This window comes from Rattus rattus, chromosome 16 (assembly GCF_011064425.1).
Source record: "Rattus rattus isolate New Zealand chromosome 16, Rrattus_CSIRO_v1, whole genome shotgun sequence".
In the NCBI taxonomy this organism is placed as follows: Eukaryota; Metazoa; Chordata; class Mammalia; order Rodentia; family Muridae; genus Rattus; species Rattus rattus.
The window spans coordinates 19,383,709-19,403,699 of NC_046169.1; the positions used below are offsets into that span (position 1 = coordinate 19,383,709).

General features: G+C 52.1%; 1 protein-coding gene across 1 annotated transcript in view; it reads left to right on the forward strand.

Moving 5' to 3' along the window:
* Window positions 1-19,456, forward strand: part of Limk1 (LIM domain kinase 1) — a 33,746-nt gene extending 14,290 nt beyond the window's left edge. Inside the window, 15 exon segments of the mRNA XM_032886820.1 lie at window positions 2,056-2,194; window positions 2,413-2,522; window positions 4,879-5,062; window positions 5,064-5,086; window positions 5,981-6,086; window positions 6,206-6,372; window positions 9,300-9,483; window positions 10,003-10,089; window positions 11,045-11,176; window positions 12,384-12,443; window positions 12,711-12,776; window positions 15,299-15,455; window positions 17,480-17,535; window positions 17,860-18,017; window positions 18,127-19,456. Of these exon segments, the coding sequence (XP_032742711.1) occupies window positions 2,056-2,194; window positions 2,413-2,522; window positions 4,879-5,062; window positions 5,064-5,086; window positions 5,981-6,086; window positions 6,206-6,372; window positions 9,300-9,483; window positions 10,003-10,089; window positions 11,045-11,176; window positions 12,384-12,443; window positions 12,711-12,776; window positions 15,299-15,455; window positions 17,480-17,535; window positions 17,860-18,017; window positions 18,127-18,289 (1,792 nt within the window). The 3' untranslated portion in view covers window positions 18,290-19,456.
* The last annotated feature ends 535 nt before the right edge of the window (window positions 19,457-19,991 follow it).

Genomic DNA, 19,991 nt, shown 5'->3' on the forward strand with positions numbered 1-19,991 from the left:
AGAGAGAGACCATTCTCCAAAACCTAAGAAAGTAAAAGGTTGTAAGGGATGAAGCAAGATGGCTCAGCTGGTGAAGAGGCTTGCCACACAAGCCTGACGAACTGAGTTCGGTTCCCGGAACTTCTGTAAGAGTCCAAGGAGAGAGCTGATTCCCCAGAGTCATCCTATGGCCTCCCCCTGTACACTGAGGCTCACACCTGCTCGAACACTGTAATATTGTAAGCGAGTAGCGTCCTACCGTGTAACTCTGGGTAGCCAGGAACAGGCTATGTAGACCAGAGTTCCACCTGTGGCTGCCTCTGAGTGTTGAAGTCAAAGGTGTGCTCCACTGTGCCCAACCATTAGTAATTAAAAAAAAAAAAAAAAAAAAAAAAAACAGGGTTGGGGATTTAGCTCAGTGGTAGAGCGCTTGCCCATGCGCAAGGCCCCTGGTTCAGTCAGCTCGAAAAAAAAAAAAAAAAAAAAAAAAACAAACAAAAAAGCAGATGTTGGTCTAATGCTATGCCCAGTCTCACAGTCTAAGCTCTGGACTTCAATATAGGCTATCTCTGTTCACAAGGTACAACTGCTTTTAAATGTCTTTCTTTTTTTGAATTTAGCTAACTAATTAGATTGGAGGACGACTCTTACTATATAGCCCAGCTTATTCTGGAACTTGTCGTGTAACCCGGGCTGGCCTCAAGCTCACATTCCTTTTCTTCATCGTTTTTAGTGTCTGTTTTATTTTATGTGTATGAGTGTTTTTGCTTGCATATGTGTGTGCGTGCGCACGCCTGGCACCCACAAAGGCCAGAAGAGAGGATGTCAGCTCTCCTAGAACGTGTGTTATAAATATAGTTGTGAGCCACCATGTGAGGGGTAGGACATGAACTCAGGACCTCTGGAAGAGCATTCAGTGCTCTTAACCACTGAGCCACCTCTCCAGCCCTTCCTCCTTTTACTTTCGAGATAGTATTTCATGTTCCGTTCTGGCCTGGAACTCTATACTATAAAGTACGTAACCATATGACCTTGAACTCCTAATTGCCCTGCAGTGGATCCTGGGTGCTGGGATGGCAGGTTAGTACCACCTGCCCAGTGTAATTCTTCATGTGTGAGACAGGGTCTCACTATGTAGCCTGTGCCAGCTGCACCTCTGAGGTCCCACCTCAGCTTCCCAACTGCTGAAATTACAGCCCTACCTTTGCCTCTGTCCTGGCTACCTTTCTCTTTATTTTGTTTCTGGCTTTTTGTTGTTGTTGTTGTTCTCTTTTTTAAGACTTTTTAATCTATTTTATGTATGAGTGCCCTATCTGCATGTACACCTGCAGGCCAGAAGAGGGCATCAGATCTCATTACAGATGGTTGTGAGCCACCTTGTGGTTGCTGGGAATTGAACTCAGGACCTCTGGAAGAGCAGTCAGTGCTCTAACCACTGAGCTAACTCTCCAGCCTCTTGGTTTTGGTTTGTTTGTTTGTTCCTTTGTTTTGTTTTGTTTTGTTTTAAAGATTTATTTATTTAATGTATATGAGTACACTGTTGCTGTCTTCAGACACACCAGAAGAGGGCATCAGATCCCATTACAGATGGTTGTGAGCCACCATGTGGTTGCTGGGATTTCAACTCAGGGCCTCTGGAAAAGCAGTCAGTGCTCTTAACCGCTGAGCCATTCCTCCAGCCCTTGTTTTGTTTTTTGAGACAGGGCTTTATGTATGCTAGGCAGGCTCTCTACCAACAGAAGTACACCCTCAACCCTTACTTTATTTTGATTTTTTAAAAGCAAAATCCAAAATTAAATACCTATACACGGCAACTGGGAAGATGGCTCCAGGGTCAAGAATCCTTGCTGCTTTTGCAGAGCAGCCAAGGGTTTACCCGTGCATCTGCATCATCAATTCCAGCTCCAAGGCGTCTGGTGTCCTCTGGCCTCCACAGGGACCATGCACACACGACGCACATACAGACAAAGCAGGCATACGCGCATGAGCAGAAACTGTTTTTTAAATTAAAACAAAACCAAAGAGAGCTGTGCAGAGGTGGTGGTGGCCACCCTCAGCCCCGCCCCTCTCTCCCAGGTGCTGCGAGTGTAGCACCTCCCTTTCACACCAGTACTACGAGAAGGATGGACAGCTCTTCTGCAAGAAGGACTACTGGGCCCGCTATGGCGAGTCTTGCCACGGGTGCTCCGAACACATCACCAAAGGGCTGGTCATGGTGAGCCACTTTCCCCTACCTGCCCGCCTCTTGAGGCGAGTGTGAATTCTCTCCCCGCCATCGTCCCCTGTGCGTCCTGAGCCCATCCCTTCATCTGTCCAGACTTTCCAGTCCTCTTCCTGTCCAGCTGGGTTGCCCTGCCCTCCCCCTAAGAGGAGAATGGTGATGACTGTGGGGACAGCGGGCACCACTAAGCTTTGGTGTCCCCACCACTACAGGTGGCCGGGGAGCTGAAGTATCACCCCGAGTGCTTCATCTGCCTTGCCTGTGGAAACTTCATCGGTGATGGGGACACCTACACACTGGTGGAGCACTCCAAGCTGTACTGGTGAGTACTGTGGGCCTCTTCAAGCCTAGGGGCCTGCACCTGTCACGAAGGCTGCCCATACACAGGCTGTTATGGAACCATAAAAGCTATACTACTCATAGTGAGTTCCAAGCCAGAACAGTACAGGCACAGTACCAGGTTCCACCTGGTTAAACGGGAGAGGGTAAGTGCCATTGCTCCCTGCCTCCATGTAGACATGACAGGAATTACAGTGCCTGTCACCCCCGCTTTTCAGGAGGCCAGTGCCAGAGAATCCTCCAGGGAGGGGCTGAGGCGTGGCTCAGTGGTAGATCCCCTACCTAGAATCCCCAGTGAGGGGGTTGGGGCATGGCTCAGTGGTAGAGCCCCTGCCTAGAATCCCCAGAGGGGCTGGGGCGTGGCTCAGTGGTAGAGCCCCTGCCTAGAATCCCCCAGTGAGGGGCTGGGGCGTGGCTCAGTGGTAGAGCCCCTGCCTAGAATCCCCCAGTGAGGGGCTGGGGCGTGGCTCAGTGGTAGAGCCCCTGCCTAGAATCCCCCAGTGAGGGGCTGGGGCGTGGCTCAGTGGTAGAGCCCCTGCCTAGAATCCCCCAGTGAGGGGCTGGGGGCGTGGCTCAGTGGTAGAGCCCCTGCCTAGAATCCCCCAGTGAGGGGGCTGGGGCGTGGCTCAGTGGTAGAGCCCCTGCCTAGAATCCCCCAGGAGGGGCTGGGGCGTGGCTCAGTGGTAGAGCCCCTGCCTAGAATCCCCAGTGAGGGGCTGGGGGCGTGGCTCAGTGGTAGAGCCCCTGCCTAGAATCCCCCAGTGAGGGGCTGGGGGCGTGGCTCAGTGGTAGAGCCCCTGCCTAGAATCCCCCAGTGAGGGCTAGAGTGTGACTCAGCAGTAGAGGGCTTCCATGTCATTAGTAAGGCTCTATGTTCAGTTCTGAGTATGAAAGAAAGAAAGAAGATAGACAGACAGACAGACAATGACTGAAACCAAAAGTGCCCCGACACCAGCTCCCTTCCTTCTGCTTCTGCAGTGTTACTGTGTCTCTAGCCACAGAGCTGGCACAGATCCCACAAGCTACAGATACCATCCCCAGCAGGTCAGTTCCTGCTGCAGACACCAGCTGCGCACTCAGGCATCCCCAGGCCCTCACACACTTCAAGCAACTGCCTTCCAGTCCAGTGACCCCAGGTTTGAGGGTGTGCTGTGTAATCAACTCACAGAACTCCACATGGTGCTGCGGGTCACAGCCGCACCAAGCGAGGGCACCTTCCACCTCTCCCAGCCCATCTTAGGTTTACTAACTGGGATGCCACTGAGGCCACGCCTCCAGGGATTCCACTTAGGTTTTGTTTAAGGCCTTGGTCTCTAGCCTGCTCCTGGGAATCCAGGCTGGCCAGAAGCCCCAAGCCTTCAGTCAGGGTCAGTAACTGTGGGACCAGCCCTGATGTGATTCATTTGCATAGACTCAAGTGTCCTCCAGAGGGCTCATAAATAACAAAGATCCCCCTGTTCCAAGGACTTCGAGTCCTTCTCCCCAGAGCCAGAGACAAAACCAGACAGATTCTCTCTTAGGAAACACCAGCAAAGCTGGATTCGAGAACAGCAGACCCGATCCCAAATGGGTTTTTAATGACTTCCTCCCTAAGGAGACGTATCCGCTAGGGCCTCGCCTTATCTTGGCCATCTGACAGTATCACCGGATAGACAGAGCCAAAATGGGGCCAGTGAGATGGCTCAGTGGGTAAAGGCGCTTGCTGCCAAGTCTAACGAACCTGAATTCCATCCCCAGGACCCACAGGGTGGAAGGAGAGAACTGACTCACAAATTGTCCTCTGACCTCCATACTCTCTCCGTGGCATGTGTAGTCCCCTCACCCCTAAGCCCATATACACACACACAAAAATAATAAATGTAATTAAAAGAAGTAACAGTCTGATGAGATGGCTCGGCAGGTAAAGGCATTAACCACTAAGCTTTACAACCTTAGTTTAATCCCCAGGACCATGACGGAAGGAGAAAACTGATTTCCGCAAATTGTTTTTTAGTCCCCATATATATTAGCATACATCTCATTGAGCAAACACACACAAAAATAAATGTAAAAAAAAAAATGATTAGGGGTTGGGGATTTAGCTCAGTGGTAGAGCGCTTGCCTAGCAAGCGCAAGGCCCTGGGTTCGGTCCCCAGCTCCGAAAAAAAGAAAAGGAAAAAAAAAAATGATTAACTTGAATAACAGAACCAGAGTTAGGGATGCTGAGACAACTGGGCATGCCCAGTCCTGCCCTGTGTCCCACCAGCTTGCTGTGGGCTACAGAGCAGCATTCCTGACTTCTCCCCTGATGCTCTCTTCTTCCTTTCTCTTTGGATTGGCACCACCAATGACCCTCATAGCGGGCAGTGCTACTACCAGACTGTGGTAACTCCAGTCATCGAACAGATCCTCCCTGACTCACCCGGCTCCCACCTGCCCCACACAGTCACCCTCGTGTCTATCCCAGCCTCTGCTCATGGCAAACGAGGCCTGTCTGTCTCCATCGACCCCCCTCACGGCCCACCAGGATGTGGCACGGAGCATCTCGCACACCGTCCGAGTCCAAGGGTGAGTGGGCTGCCACGTTGGGTGGGGCCCTGTTGTAGCGACCTGGTTCTATTAGCTCTCTTCTGCTGGGACAGGATACCTGACACGAGCAACCTGAGTGGGGAGAGATTGGTCTTAGCTCACGGTTCGGAGGGCTCTGTCTGTAGTCACTGAGTCAGGTTATTCAGGCCCAGAACATCCAGGTACTAGAAGCAGGAGGAACTGAGATCGCTCCCCCAGAACCTATTTTTACAAAAACTAGGGGCTGTCAACATGGCTTGTCAGAGAAAGATGCTTGCCACCAAGGCTGACTGACATATTGAGTTTCATTCCCAGGTCCCACAAGGAAAACCAACTATCTTCTGATTTACAGACACACACACACACACACACACACACACACACCGACAAAGGAACAGACCTGAAAGAAGAAGGGGATCCATGGGAGTGGGAGGGGAACAGGAGGGGTGGAGGGGAGTGTGATCAAATGCACTACGTAGTGTATGAAGGCGCCATAGTGAGGCCTGTGGTTGACATAGTTAATAGATGTAATAGTAAGACAGAACTGGAGCTGGAGAGATGGCTCAGCGGTTAAGAGCACTGGCTGTTCTTGCAGAGGACCAGGGTTCGGTTCCCAGCAACCACCTGGCAGCTGACAACCTTCCAGCTCCAGACACCTCCAGGCCACCAGGCATGCATGCATGTGGTACATAGATGTACACGCAGGCAAAACGCCCGAGTAAAGTCTTTTATTTTGTTATAGGTAACAACTAAACCACAGTATTCTGCGATTTCCACCTCAGGTGGCATCGTTCCTCCCCACCCCACACCTGATACCCTTGGCTTTTGGTTTTCTCTTGGGGCTCAGGGGCACAGGTCGTAGGGGAACTCGTCTAACCATGCCTTTATCCCTAGAGTGGACCCGGGCTGCATGAGCCCAGACGTGAAGAATTCCATCCACGTAGGAGACAGGATCTTGGAAATCAACGGCACGCCCATCCGGAATGTGCCGCTGGATGAGGTAGGACCACAGAATCAGACAGATCCGAGGCTGGGCAGGATGGAATGGTAGAAATAGAAGCTTCACCCCTGAGCTCTGTTGCCACCTCAGAAGACTTACCTGTCCACACCTGTCCCCAGATCGACTTGCTGATCCAGGAGACCAGTCGCCTGCTCCAGCTGACCCTCGAGCACGACCCCCATGACTCACTGGGCCATGGGCCAGTGTCGGATCCCAGCCCCCTGGCCTCCCCGGTACACACTCCCAGCGGACAGGCAGGCAGCTCTGCCCGGCAGAAACCTGTCTTGTAAGTCAACCTGTTCCTCAGCTCCTCTTACACGGTGTCTTGCCTGCATGTATGTCTAGCACCACAGGCCTGCCTGGCGGCCTCAAGGATCCTCTGCAGCTGGAAGGTGTGAGCCGCCATGTGGGTTCTGGGAACCGAGCCCCGTGCTCCGTAAGATCGGCCAGTGCTCTTCTCTCCAGGCTTCCTACTGATTCATCCCTTCAACTCCAGTGTAGGGGTCATAATGGCTGTGAGGGTGAGAAAGGAAACAGCAAGCAAACAGCGCCCTCAGCTGGACGTTACAGAGACCTTCCGGGGCAGGCCCACATCTTTTATTTTACACTGATTTACTCATTTACTCTGTGGGGGAGGGGAGGGACCAAGATGGGCCCGAGGACACCTCAGTGCCTGTGTACTGGTCAGATTCAGGTCGTCAGGCTTGGTGGCAAGTGCCTTTACCCACTGCTAATTTTAAAGTTTACTTCCGAGGCGTGACAGACTGTTTTCTGTGCCAGTGAGGAGCAGGCGCAGATAAAGCGTATTTTAAGGCCGACTCTAGGTCAGTGGTCAGAGTTCTCACCTAGTGCACACAAAATTCCGGTTTCTGTCCCTAGCACCACATCGTCCAGGCGGTGGCACGCACTTGTGAACCCGGCACTCAGGAGGTAGAAACAGGAGGATCAGAAGTTCAAGTTCATCCTTGGCTAGCTAGTAAGTTGGAGGCTAGCCTGGGCTACATGAGATACTACTTATTAAAAAAATAAGGGGTTGGGGATTTAGCTCAGTGGTAGAGCGCTTGCCTAGGAAGCACAAGGCCCTGGGTTCGGTCCCCAGCTCCGAAAAAAAAGAACCAAAATAAATAAATAAATAAATAAATAAATAAATAAATAAATAAGTCCCAAAAAACCCTATTTTATCACTTTAGTGTGCCAACTCTTGAAATTTTAAACAATAGTTGCATTAATATAGATAAAACTGGTACAAATTCTAGTCATGTCATTGACTCGGCAACAATATGCTGTCGTGCCGTCAGTCATGGTTATAAATATGTAGCCCGGATTCTACACTGCTCATGTGCTCTTGCTATCCTTCCATTCCTTCCTTTTCTAGTCCTGTTCCTCGGTGGGGATACAAAGAGTCGGTGCAGGGTAGACGGCTCCAGGGTAGGAACACTTGCCAGGCCAGCGTGAAGACCTCCGTTCAGACCCCCAGCAGCACCATCTGTAGCTCCAGTGCAGGGTTCAGTCAAGGGACTCTGGCTCGAAAGGATGCCGGAAGGAGGCCGGACCAGCAGTTAAAAGCTAAGAGCACGCCTTTAATCCCAGCACTCAGGGAGCAGAGGATCTCTGAGTTCCAGGCCAGCCTGGTCTACATAGTGAGACCATGTCTCAGAGGGAAAAAAAAATACTTAAAAATGTGTACATTGCAAAGGACCAGAGTCTGGTTCCTGGCACCCACTTTGTGTGCCTGTTCCTAGGGATCTGATGTCCCTTATCTGGCCTCCACGGCTTCTCGTTGTCCTTACACTCACAAACACAGATACAAACACATGCAGATAAGTAAAGATAACAAGTCTAAAAAGTAGTAAGGCGGAGAGTGACCGAGGAAAATACCCGGATGTCAGCATAGGGCCGGCCTCCACATGCTCGCACACAAATATGCATGCACACTCACACGAAGGCATGCATACAGCACACACAGAAAATACACGAGAAACTACAACACATTACAGTGGTTTCTGGCACTCCCTTTCCCCCATCCCCCATTTCTTGGCTTGTTTGAATGATTTTTAGTTTATTTTAGTTTTCCTTCATACATAGCCCAGGCTAGCTTTGAACTTGTGATTTTTGTGCCTCCATCTCTTAAATACTGGGAATTGGAAGTATGCTTGAGCATACCCAGCGGTTTCTAGTTCTTCTCCTCCTCCTCTTCCTCCTCCTCCTCCTCTTCTACCTCCCCTCTTCCTCTCTCATTAATACCTTAATAGTGAAGGCTCATTTGAAGCCATAGAGATAACAGGACAGACTAGCATCTTGACTTCATGTAGTAGCCAGTGATCGGCCTGGGATGATGGGAACATTGGGGTGACAGGCTAACTCCAGGGCATTAGATATCCAGGAGGCTTTGGACATCTTTCCATGCCTACTTCCTCTGACTGGTTGTCACCACACAATGGTATGTTTCACAAAGACTACTGTGGTCCAAGGTGAAGGAGTTGATATAAGATGTCAAGTCAGAGTTGGCCCATGGTCTGCTGCAGTGATCCAGGGATCAGGAGCCATGAGTCCTCTGTCTTTGAGCTTGAAGAAGCAAAAGGAGGGACACGAGGAGTCAGAGGTAGCCTGTCCCTTGTCCCACTTCTACTGGGACCTCTCCAGGATTCTTAGAGAAGCCTTTTGAAGGGCTTTTCTTCTGGGATGACAGTCGCATTTCCTTCCTTCCTTCCTTCATCCCTTCCTTCCTTCCTTCCTTCCTTCCTTTCTTTTTTTGCCCTGGAGACAGGGTTTCTCTGTGTAGACCTGGCTGTTCTGTAACTTCCTCTGTAGACCAGATTGGACTTGAACTTGGAGATCCACTTGCTTCTGCCTCCAAAATGCTGGGATTAAAGGTGTGTGCCACCACTGTTATAAGAGGTTGTACTGCCAAGGGCATGTATTCCCTCCTCCCAGTTTGTCCAGAACTTAGGCGGTATGCAGGGATAGCTGTGCACTGCAGTGTGTCGGACATTTCAGGCAGGATATCTGAGCCTGGGCCACTAAGCAGAGGAGGCCATGGGCACCTTCTAACGAACTGTGGCTACCCCCAAGACACCAGGCTATCCCACCTACTCCCAGGATGGGGGATGAGCAGCAGCTAGTTAATGGGGTGCTCTTGCGAAGAGGAGTCGGGGCAGTGTCTCAGCCGGGTGCCACCTCCCCATGGCACTGGGCCCCGTGTATCTTTCCCAGGAGGAGCTGCAGTATTGACACGTCCCCGGGTGCCGGCTCACTAGTCTCACCAGCCTCCCAGCGCAAGGACCTGGGTCGCTCCGAATCCCTCCGAGTGGTTTGCCGACCACACCGCATCTTCCGGCCGTCTGACCTCATCCATGGGGAGGTGTTGGGCAAGGGCTGTTTCGGCCAGGCCATCAAGGTATGCAAATGGGGAGGGGAGGCTGGGTGACACTTCAGACCAACTCTTGCCTCACACTGCCCCCCTCTGAATCTAACACAGGGACCATCTAGAGTCTATACGCTCAGCCCAAGATTACCACTCCTTTTCCTGGGCTTCCCTGAACTATTGAGAGGGAAGAGACTTCACACGGATAGACTCAGAACTTTGTGGTTTGTCTTTAAGGACAAAGTCTCTTGTAGCTCAGGCTGGCCTTGAACTCTCTATGTAGCTGAGGATGACCTTGAACTCCTGATCTTCTGATGACTGCCACCCCCACGTACTGGGATTTCACTCATCCACCAGCATGCCTGGCTTTATAACGTAGCAGGACAAGGTCTCACTAAGTTGCCCAGGCTAGCCTCACACTCACTAGATACTCCAGGCTGGCCTTGGACATGAGCTCCTCCTGCCTCTGCCTCCCAAGTGGCTGGGGTTAGAGGCGTGCATTACTGTGTCCCCCTGGGCCTAGAGTTTTGTACCTCCGTATCTCCAACATAGGTGACACATCGAGAAACGGGCGAGGTGATGGTGATGAAGGAACTCATCCGGTTTGACGAGGAGACCCAGAGGACATTCCTCAAGGAGGTCAGTGGAGAGGCCACATGTCCGCTCCCCTCCCCAATGAGAATGGGTGGCAGGGGGTCCCATCCCAGGAGCATGCGTGCAGCACACTACTTGCGTGAAAGAGGTGAGAGGGTTCAGGCCTCACTGGGGACAGGGCAGCCTGAGCCATAGGTGTGGCTCAGTTAGTAGATCGACCGCCTAGCATGCTTGAGACCCCAGATTCAGTCCCCAGCACCACACACACGTACCGGGCGTTATAATACACGTCTGTAATCCCAGCACTTGGAAGATGGAAGCAAGAAGATGAGAGTTCAAGGTTTTCCTCAACTACATAGAGAGTTCTAGGCTAGCCTGGGCCATGTGAGACATTGACTCAAAGCTACAAAAGTCGGAATAGCTATGGGTTGGGGGTGCAGGTTGGTAGATGCTTGCTTATCAAAGCCCTGGGTTCTAATGCCAAAACTGACATTGGTTACATGCCTGGGAGACGGTGGTGTGAGGATCAGGAGTTCAAGCCAAGGTTCAGCCAAGGACCTCCATGGCTACATAGCGAGTTCAAGACCAGCCTGAGATGTGAAAGTTTTTGTTTTCTTTTGTTGTTGTTGTTGTTGTTGTTGTTGTTGTTGTTGTTGTGTTGTTAGGTTGGTTGGTTTGGTTTGGTTTGATTTTGGTTTTTCAAGACAGGGTTTCTCTGTAGCCCTGACCATCCTGGAATTTACTCTGTAGATCAGGCTGTCCTTGAACTCAGAGATCTGCCTGTCTCTGTCTCCTGAGTGCTGGGAGTAAAGATGTGCGCCGTAGCCAGTGCCACCACCACCACTGCCACCATCATCACCACCACCACCACTGGGCTTGAGGGGCACTCTTAAATAGAAGACACAGTGGCTTGCTGTGTGAGAGGAGACTGGGTGCCCTTCTGTTTGGGCAGGGTAGAGCTGGGGGGGAAGGTCCAGGCCCAGCCTGTATGTTCCTCCAGGTGAAGGTCATGAGATGCCTAGAGCACCCTAACGTGCTCAAGTTCATCGGCGTGCTGTACAAGGACAAGCGGCTGAACTTCATCACCGAGTACATCAAGGGTGGCACCTTGCGGGGCATCATCAAGAGCATGGTGAGCCGGCTGGGGCTGGGGTGTGACAGGTTGGTAGAGCGCTGGCCTCATACTGGAGGCTTTAGTTTCCATCCCCAGCACTGCATAAACCTCTTAATCCCAGCACGAGAAAAACAGGTGGTACTTATGAGTTCAAAGCCAGCCTCATCTATAAAGCAAGTTCCGTGCCAGCCAGGACGATGTGATCCCATCACTGAGGAGCTAGAGGCAGGATCCTCAGGGACCAGTGGCCGGCCAGCTTGTCCACACCCATGAGCTCTGGCTTCAGTGAGACATTCCCTCAAAAAATAAGGTAGAAGGACCAACAAGATGGCTCAGAGTAAAGAAGTCGGCTACCATGGGGGTTGGGGATTTAGCTCAGTGGTAGAGCGCTTGCCTAGGAAGCACAAAGCCCTGGGTTCGAAAAAAAGAACCAAAAAAAAAAAAAAAAAAAAAAAGTCGGCTACCAAGCCTTGACAGTTCAGACTCCAGGACCAGCAAATGCCTAAAAGTCGTCATATGTGACACACATGCTATGGCTGTGCACACCCTTATACACACACACACACACACACACACACACACACAGATGTAATAAATAAAAATGTTTAATGGTAGAAGGAAATTAAGGAAGACACCTGACACTTATCTTTGGCCCCCACCCACTTATAACATGTACATGCATACACACAAAGCGAATACACACATACCCCAGAAGAGAAGAAGGCAGAAAGAATACATTTATTTAAAAGTATTCAGAAGGTTTAATAGGTTACCACCCTATGTGCTATAATGGACTCATAGGTCGTAGTTTATACTGTCTGCCCTGGAGACATAAATCAACACCAGACAGAGTAATGATCACATGGGTCGCTGCTCAGAATAGCTAGTTTGAGAGCTGCAGCAGAACTTGTGCGAATCCTTAGTGTGTGAAATCAGTTCTGTTAAAAGATGCCAGGGGCTGGGGATTTAGCTCAGCGGTAGAGCGCTTACCTAGGAAGCGCAAGGCCCTGGGTTCGGGCCCCAACCCCAAAAAAAAAAAACAAAAAAAAAAAAAAAAAAAAAAGATGCCTTTAGGGTCTATAAAAACAGGAAACTAGAAAATTAAAGGCTAGCCTGGGCTACATAGGACATCTTGTCTCAAAAAAAAAAATCAAACAAGGGCCAGTGCCATCCCCCAACCTACCACTTACCATGCTCTATCCTAGCCATTTTTCCCTGTCCCTAGGACAGCCAGTACCCGTGGAGTCAGAGGGTCAGCTTTGCCAAGGACATTGCATCAGGGATGGTAAGTGACCTGCCACCCACTCAGGTGACCCACTAAGCCACGAGGAGTGTGGGAGCAGAACCTGCGGGGCAGCTCTGAAGGGGCAGCCACGTGGGTGACTATCTAGAATCCCCCAGTGAAGGCTCAAGGTAAAGCTCAGCGATAGAGCAGATGCCTAGAGTCCATCCGCTTACAAGATGGGTAGGAAGCAAGGAGCTTCCAGAGGCTGGGGGCTGAGGTGGAGTCTGTTAGCTAAACACCACTGACACCCTCATTCCGTTCCCTCAGGCCTACCTCCATTCGATGAACATCATCCACCGAGACCTCAACTCCCACAACTGTCTGGTCCGTGAGGTGAGCAGTGGGGCCCAGCACCCTGGGCAGCTGGGTGTGCTGGAGAAAGAAGGGACCTGTGAGCTGCTCCTCTCAGGACTTCTGTGGAACTAGAGGTCAGGTGACCGGGACCAGCGCAAGAGGTGGGCAGACCTGGGTTACAGTCCTGGCTCTGCCATTTATAACGTGGCAGCATCCTCAGACTCAAGCAGCACAAGGGCTTAACAGGTCAGAGAAGGGAGAACTGATTCAAAATGCAAAGCCCCAGCTTTCACTGCAGCATTCACAGATGCCAGCAGAGGTAGCCCAGGCTACCCAAGCAGCGGCAATAACTGCAGATCAGCGTGTGGGCAGGGGCATCTGGAAGAGGAGCCTTGGCATGGGCATTTCAGTGAGACCAAGAGCAGTCAGCCCCAAGTTTACAGGTTGGTGTTTAAGGGGTCCCCAGGTGTTCTGCAGAAAGCAGAGGAACTGGGCCAAACTGGGGAGCAGGTGCCTAGAGTCCTGCTCCCATAATAACTACTGCAGTCAGCATCTGAACTGAGGACGGTGAAGGTGGGATTGAGTCCTACATGAGCTACAGACCCACAATTAGTTGTCAGGGCCAGCCTGGACAACTTAGCAATGCCGTGTCTCAAATTATAAAGTGAAGAAAGTCCTGGCAGCATGGGTGAGGAAAGCATGCACCCAGAATCCCCCAGGAGGGGCTGGGGGCGTGGCTCAGTGGTAGAGCCCCTGCCTAGAATCCCCCAGTGAGAGGCTGGGGGTGTGGCTCAGTGGTAGAGCCCCTGCCTAGAATCCTCCAGTGAGGGGCTGGGGGCGGGGCTCAGTGGTAGAGCCCCTGCCTAGAATCCCCCAGTGAGGGGCTGGGGGCGTGGCTCAGTGGTAGAGCCCCTGCCTAGAATCCCCCAGTGAGGGGCTGGGGGCGTGGCTCAGTGGTAGAGCCCCTGCCTAGAATCCCCCAGTGAGGGGCTGGGGGCAGGGCTCAGTGGTAGAGCCCCTGCCTAGAATCCTCCAGTGAGGGGCTGGGGGCGGGGCTCAGTGGTAGAGCCCCTGCCTAGAATCCCCCAGTGAGAAAAGCTGGCATTACTCAGCAGTGCAGTCTTTGCCTAGCCTGCATGAAGACCTGGGTTCAACTCCCAATACCATCTCACACACACACACACACACACACACACACACACACACACACACACACACACACACACACACACACACAACAGTGTTGCCTAAGGTGTCTAAACCATCCAACCAGTCAACACAGAACTATAAAGAAACCCAGTACTTTAGAGTTGATATTTTAGGTCCCTAGTGTCCTCTAAGCCCTGTCAGCCTACCGAGAATCCTACACAGAAGATGGTACTAACTGCTGTGGCTGTCCCGGCAACATAGAAAACATCACACTGTGGTTTTGAGGGTGAGCCACAAAACTCTGGCCGTTGGTGGCATGAAAGTGAGCTGAACAAGTCCTCTGTGGATCCTGCTCGGCCTTGGTGTCTAGATCCTTGGTGGCCTGCCCCCTTTTAACAGCCTCAGTGTCACCTACTCTGTATGAAGATGAGGAACACCTGGGAAAGGAGAGAAGTCGGGAACCAAGAGGACCAGGCTCGCCCCAAAGGGAAGGCCCCTCAGGTGCCCATCTAGTCACAGGCAGTCACCTGCAGAAAGTGTCACAAGGACAGTAGGGAAGAGACTGAACACACAGCCACACACAGCCACATCTGACCTCAGGTCGGTACTGCCTGCTGGGCCTCCGGCACCTCTGGTTTTGAGTCTCTCAGTTCTAGAGATGGAATCTGAGATGTGGAAACTAAGCAGTCTCTACCACTGAGGCACACCAGACACCATCGGCTCTCACTGGGATGCTAGGCAGGTGTTCTAATGCCCGCCCGCCCGTGCTCCAATTCCTCACTGGGAAACTCTTTTTTTTTTTTTTTTTTGGGGCTGGGGCCCGAACCCAGGGCCTTGCGCTTCCTAGGCAAGCGCCCTCCCACTGAGCTAAATCCCCAACCCCTTTTTTTTTTTTTTTTTTTTTAAGATTTATTTCATGTCACTGTTTTCAGACACACCAGAAGAGAGCATCAGATCGCATTACAGGTGGTTGTGAGCCACCATGTGGTTGCTGGGAATTGAACTCAGGACCTCTGGAAGAGCAGTCAGTGCTCTTAACCGCTGAGCCACCTCTCCAGCCCCTTGCTGGGAAATTCTAAGGCAGGATTCTACTATTGAGCATACTCTAATCCCTTACTGGACAATTCCAACCAGGCATTCTACCTATAAACCATGCTTCCAGCCCCGCACTGGGGGGTTCTAGGCAAGCTTTCAACCCCTGAGTCACACCTCTAGCCCCTCACTGGAATCTCCAGAAGTTTTAGGCAGCTCTGTTAGCAGAGAGCTGGGACAGAGGGAGGTACCCTCCCCGACACAGGTCCCTGGTACCGGGGTATATTCTCTGTGCCCTGTATGGGATTAGAGGGAAAGGGTCCTAAATAGAAGCAGACAGAGAGAGGACCCAGGCTCAGCCTGCCTTGTAAAATTTCCAGAACAGGAACGTGGTGGTGGCTGACTTTGGGCTGGCTCGACTCATGATCGATGAGAAGGGTCAGTCTGAAGACTTGCGTAGCCTTAAGAAGCCGGACCGCAAGAAACGGTACACAGTGGTGGGTAACCCCTACTGGATGGCGCCAGAGATGATCAACGGTGAGTGCTGGCTCTAGGGGTCCCAGGCAGAGGAGGTGTTGGGTGTGGTTTTCATACTGTGTGTGCGTGCACACTTGCACCTCGGGAAGCACCTTGTAGGAGGCAGTTGTCTTCCCTCGGGCGGGTCCTCAAAAATCGTCAGGTGACCCATATAGCAGGCCCTTTTCTTCTTTGAAAGGTCACGTCTCATTTAACACCCTTAGCCTCCAACTCATGATTTAGCCCAGGATGACCTCGTGCCTCTGCCTCCAGAGTGGTAGGGTTACAGGAGTGAGTCACCTCGCTCTGTCTGTGGGTCAGAATCCAGGGCTAGATCAGTGTTCTGGCCCAGAGTACTGGGACTGTAAGGGAGCACTACTGGCTTGTCTGCCTTTATCTCGTTTTGATCATGTATGTGCTGTGTTTCATTCTGTTTTGTTTGAGATAGCCCCTCTTTGCTATGTAGCTCTGGCTACCTGGAAGTCATTGTGTAGACCAGGCTGGCTTCAAACTCAGAGATTCACCTGCCTCTCCCCTCTGAGTGCTGGGATTAAACTCTGCACCACCATTGCTGCCAAACTTTGTCTTTTTTTTTTTTTTTCCCAGACAGAGTTTCTCTGTGTAGCCCTGGTTGTCCTAGAACTCACTCTGTAGAGCAGGTTGGCTTTGAGTTCAGAGATCCTCCTGCCTCCGCTCCATGCTCTCGTATGCCATGACCGGCAGTCAAGGCTTTTGTGTTTTTTTAAAAGACCTTTAATCCCAGCCCTTGAGAGAGACAGGCAGATCTCTGTGAGTTCGAAGCCAGCCTGGTCTACAGACAGCCAAGGCTACACAAAGAAACCCTGTCTTGGAGGGGGAAAGTGTTTATTTGTCTAGAGGTGTGGCTAGTTAACTGCCTGACATACAGGAAGTCCTGGGTTCCGTCTCCTACAGTACATAAGCCAGCACATACCTGTCATCCTAGTATGTGGATGATGGAAGCAGGAGGATTGCTGTGAGTTCAAGGCCGGTTTGGGCCACATGGTGAGTTCCAGGCTAGCTTGGCTAGAGTGAGACCCTATGTAAAAACACCAAGAAAATTGGCATATGTTGGTCGTGTATCTTTTATCCTAGCACTTGAGAGGACTGAAGCAGGTGGATCTCTGTGAGTTCTAGGCCAGCCAGGGCTACCAACTGAGACCCTGTCAAGAAACAAAGCAGGCAGGCTGTGGTGGCTCAGCTGTTAAGAGCACCCACTCTGCCGCTCTGCAGAGGTCCAGTTCCCAGCACCCACACGGCGGCTCCTAACCATCTGTGACTCCATTTCCAGAAGATCTCGTGCCTTCTGGCCTCCACAGACCAAGCACACATGTGCTACACATACACACATGTAGACAAAACATTCATGCACATAAAGTGAGAAATCTAAAAGAATGAAAAGAGGCGTTTTAGATCGCACAGGGGCCCCAGGCAGAACCAGGAATGCCTCCTCCTGAGACGCTAACTACCTCAAACACTTTTTCCCTAATTTTTTTCCTCAGTGTTTCCAATTCTAAGCCCTCCCTCTTCCACTGCACCCCATTCCACTCCAAGACCGCTCTCCCAATGAAATAACGCCTGTGTGTTACAGGGATTTATCTGGTTACGATGTGACCAGAGTCATGCAGCAGGTTGTAGCCAAGCGGGATTAAAACTGCTTTGCCCCTCAGAGATCCCCGCATCGTATCAGACACAGTGGTTTAAGGTTTGATTGGGGATGGTTCTGTTTTGCTTTGAGAAAGGGTCTCATAGTTCAGGTTGGCCTCAAACTGACTTGGTAGCCAAGAGTGGCCTTCCAATTTGTGGTCCTCCTGCCTCCACCTATGTACCGGAATCACAGCTGTGCACCACCACAGCCTGTTTTTGCCTTGCTGGGGATGGAGTCCAGGGCTTCATGCATGCTGGAGCTGCCTGCCAGCTGAGACACGCCCCTGGTGCCTCCGAGCTCTTGGACTCAGAAATTGCTTTTCCTGCCTGTGTCACCACTCTCAGTCCTGCATCCCTGCTGATATTTGCTCTCTCTTTAGGTCGTAGTTACGATGAAAAGGTGGACGTGTTTTCCTTTGGAATTGTCCTCTGTGAGGTAGGCAGCCCTTGTGCCCAGACTTCAGTCTCCAATCCTCCCTTGCCCCATCGTGGGGCAAGGCTCTCCACAGGGGCCTCAGGCTCTGAGAACATGGCTCCCCAAAGCCAGAGCCTGACATCAGTGGGGTACAGTTTAGTCCCTGGCCATTCCTATCTGAACTGTCTTCAAAGCATTTGGCAGGCTTCCAGAACCCCTAGGCTCAGAGGTCCCACACTAACTGGTGGGGTCAGAGGTCCCACACTAACCAGGGGACTCAGAGGTCCCACACTAACCAGGGGACTCAGAGGTCCCACACTAACCAGTGGGCTCTGTACTGAACAGATTATCGGGCGTGTGAATGCAGACCCTGACTATCTGCCCCGCACTATGGACTTTGGCCTCAATGTAAGGGGTTTCCTGGACCGCTACTGTCCACCAAACTGTCCCCCAAGTTTCTTCCCCATCACTGTGCGCTGCTGTGACCTGGATCCTGAGAAGAGGTGAGTTGTGGGGAGGAGGAATAGGACTCTGGCCTGAAGCGGCCTTGGGATGGGTGGGTCTTTGGGAGAGCCAGTCTCACCATCCCCTGATGCTTACCTGTCACCCCAGGCCCTCTTTTGTAAAGCTGGAACAATGGCTAGAAACACTTCGCATGCACTTGGCTGGTCACCTGCCACTGGGCCCACAACTGGAACAACTGGAGCGGGGCTTCTGGGAGACCTACCGGCGGGGCGAGAGCTCACTACCCGCCCACCCCGAGGTCCCTGACTGAGCCCAGTGGGCCCACCATCTTCATCCCCACCTCTGGAGAATTGACCCTCACCAGATTCCTCAGCAGGGGGTGGCCTAGGCATGGAGCCCTCAGCTGGGGCAGTGGTGACCATATCCGTACCCCCAGACCTGCCTTTTCCCCTCATGCAGGGTGCCCCCCCAGCCTCTCTCTGCCTCTGGCCCCCCAAGTCACAAGGCTGCACACACACGTGGTTGGTCACATCGCCCTGCCTTACCTCCCATTGTGTGGAGCCACCCCCTCACTTGTCTTTGCATGAGCTCGAGGGTTGGGGAAGCTGAGCCCATTCCATGCGATGCCTGCAGCCGTCTGCACAGCGCACCTGCTGGCAGCTCTTCCCAGCAAGGCTGGGCCAGAAGGCAGCTTTAGAAGTGAGCCTTGTAAGGCCAAGGGAGAGGCTATGTGCCCGGGAACCCAAGGGCAGTCCAGGATCCCTTGGGGAAAATCTAGGTAGCATCAGGTATTGACAGGGATCTAAATCCCAAAGCAGAGAGAGAGAGAGGTCCAGTCCCATGTGGCCAGGCAGTGGCCCTTGCTCTTGCTCCGTGTCCATCTCATTTCTTGATCAAAGCCACTTTAGTAAGAAATAGGTACCAGTCCTCAGGATGAGCCAGGAGCCCTCAGGGGAGAGGGCGGATGATGCCTGGGAACACAGCTGACAGGGAGGGTCCAGCCCACACCACAGAGGCTGGGCAGAGGGAATGAGGTAGCCATCCACCAGCACCCCAGCCCTCCCGGTTCATCTCAGCACCCTTCCTGGGCCTCTCCCCGTGGCTGGAGCAGCCCCACCCCCTCCCTGGGTGCATCTGCCCTCTGAGTTCTTTCTGTGTGATCTATTTTTTAAGAAGAGTTTGTATTATTTTTTCATAACGGCTGTAGCAGCAGCTGCTGGGGGGGTTGGGGGGGTGGTTTTGTTTTGTTGTTTTGTTTTAGGTGGGTGGGGGTGGGAGGGCCATCTCCTCACTCTGCTTCAGTTGAACACCTAGGGACGTATTAAAACTGTGAAGCTTTCTCAGTGCACTTTGAACATGGAAGAGAATCTGAACCCCCGCGGGACCAGGACTGAAAGAGGCAAGGCCTGCTTGCCTCGGCCCAGTGACTGTGATAGGAATGAACCCAAACTCAATAAAATCAATTCTGTGCTCCCCACGCGGGGCTTGCATCCGCGTGTGTGTCTGAGGGCTCCAACGGGGCGAGCGAGAGATTCAGAAACCTCATATGGGGCTGGGTGTGTGGCCCACACCTCTGGAGCGTTCGGAGACAGAGGCAGGCGGGTACCTGTGAATTCTAGGCCAGGTCTACGGAGCGAGTTCCAGGACTGCACAGAGAAACCCTGTCTGCAGTGGCAGGGTGGGGATCCTAGTGTGGGGTGGGTTGGAGAGACAGCTCAGTGGCTCTTGAAAGGAACTAGAATTCAGTTCCTGGGTTCCACGGCAGGCAGCTTACAGATGTCATAGGGGCAGCCACCTTCTTCTGGCCTCTGCTGGCCCTGCACTTGTGTTCATATGGGCAGATGCACACACACACACACACACACACACACACACACACACACACACACACATCTTCGAAGGCTGGAGAGACGGTTCATTCAATTAAGAGTAGTTACTGTTCTTGCAGAAGACCCAGGTTCAATTCCCAGCACCCATGTAGTAGCTTCTAACTGTGACCAGTTCTGAGTGAC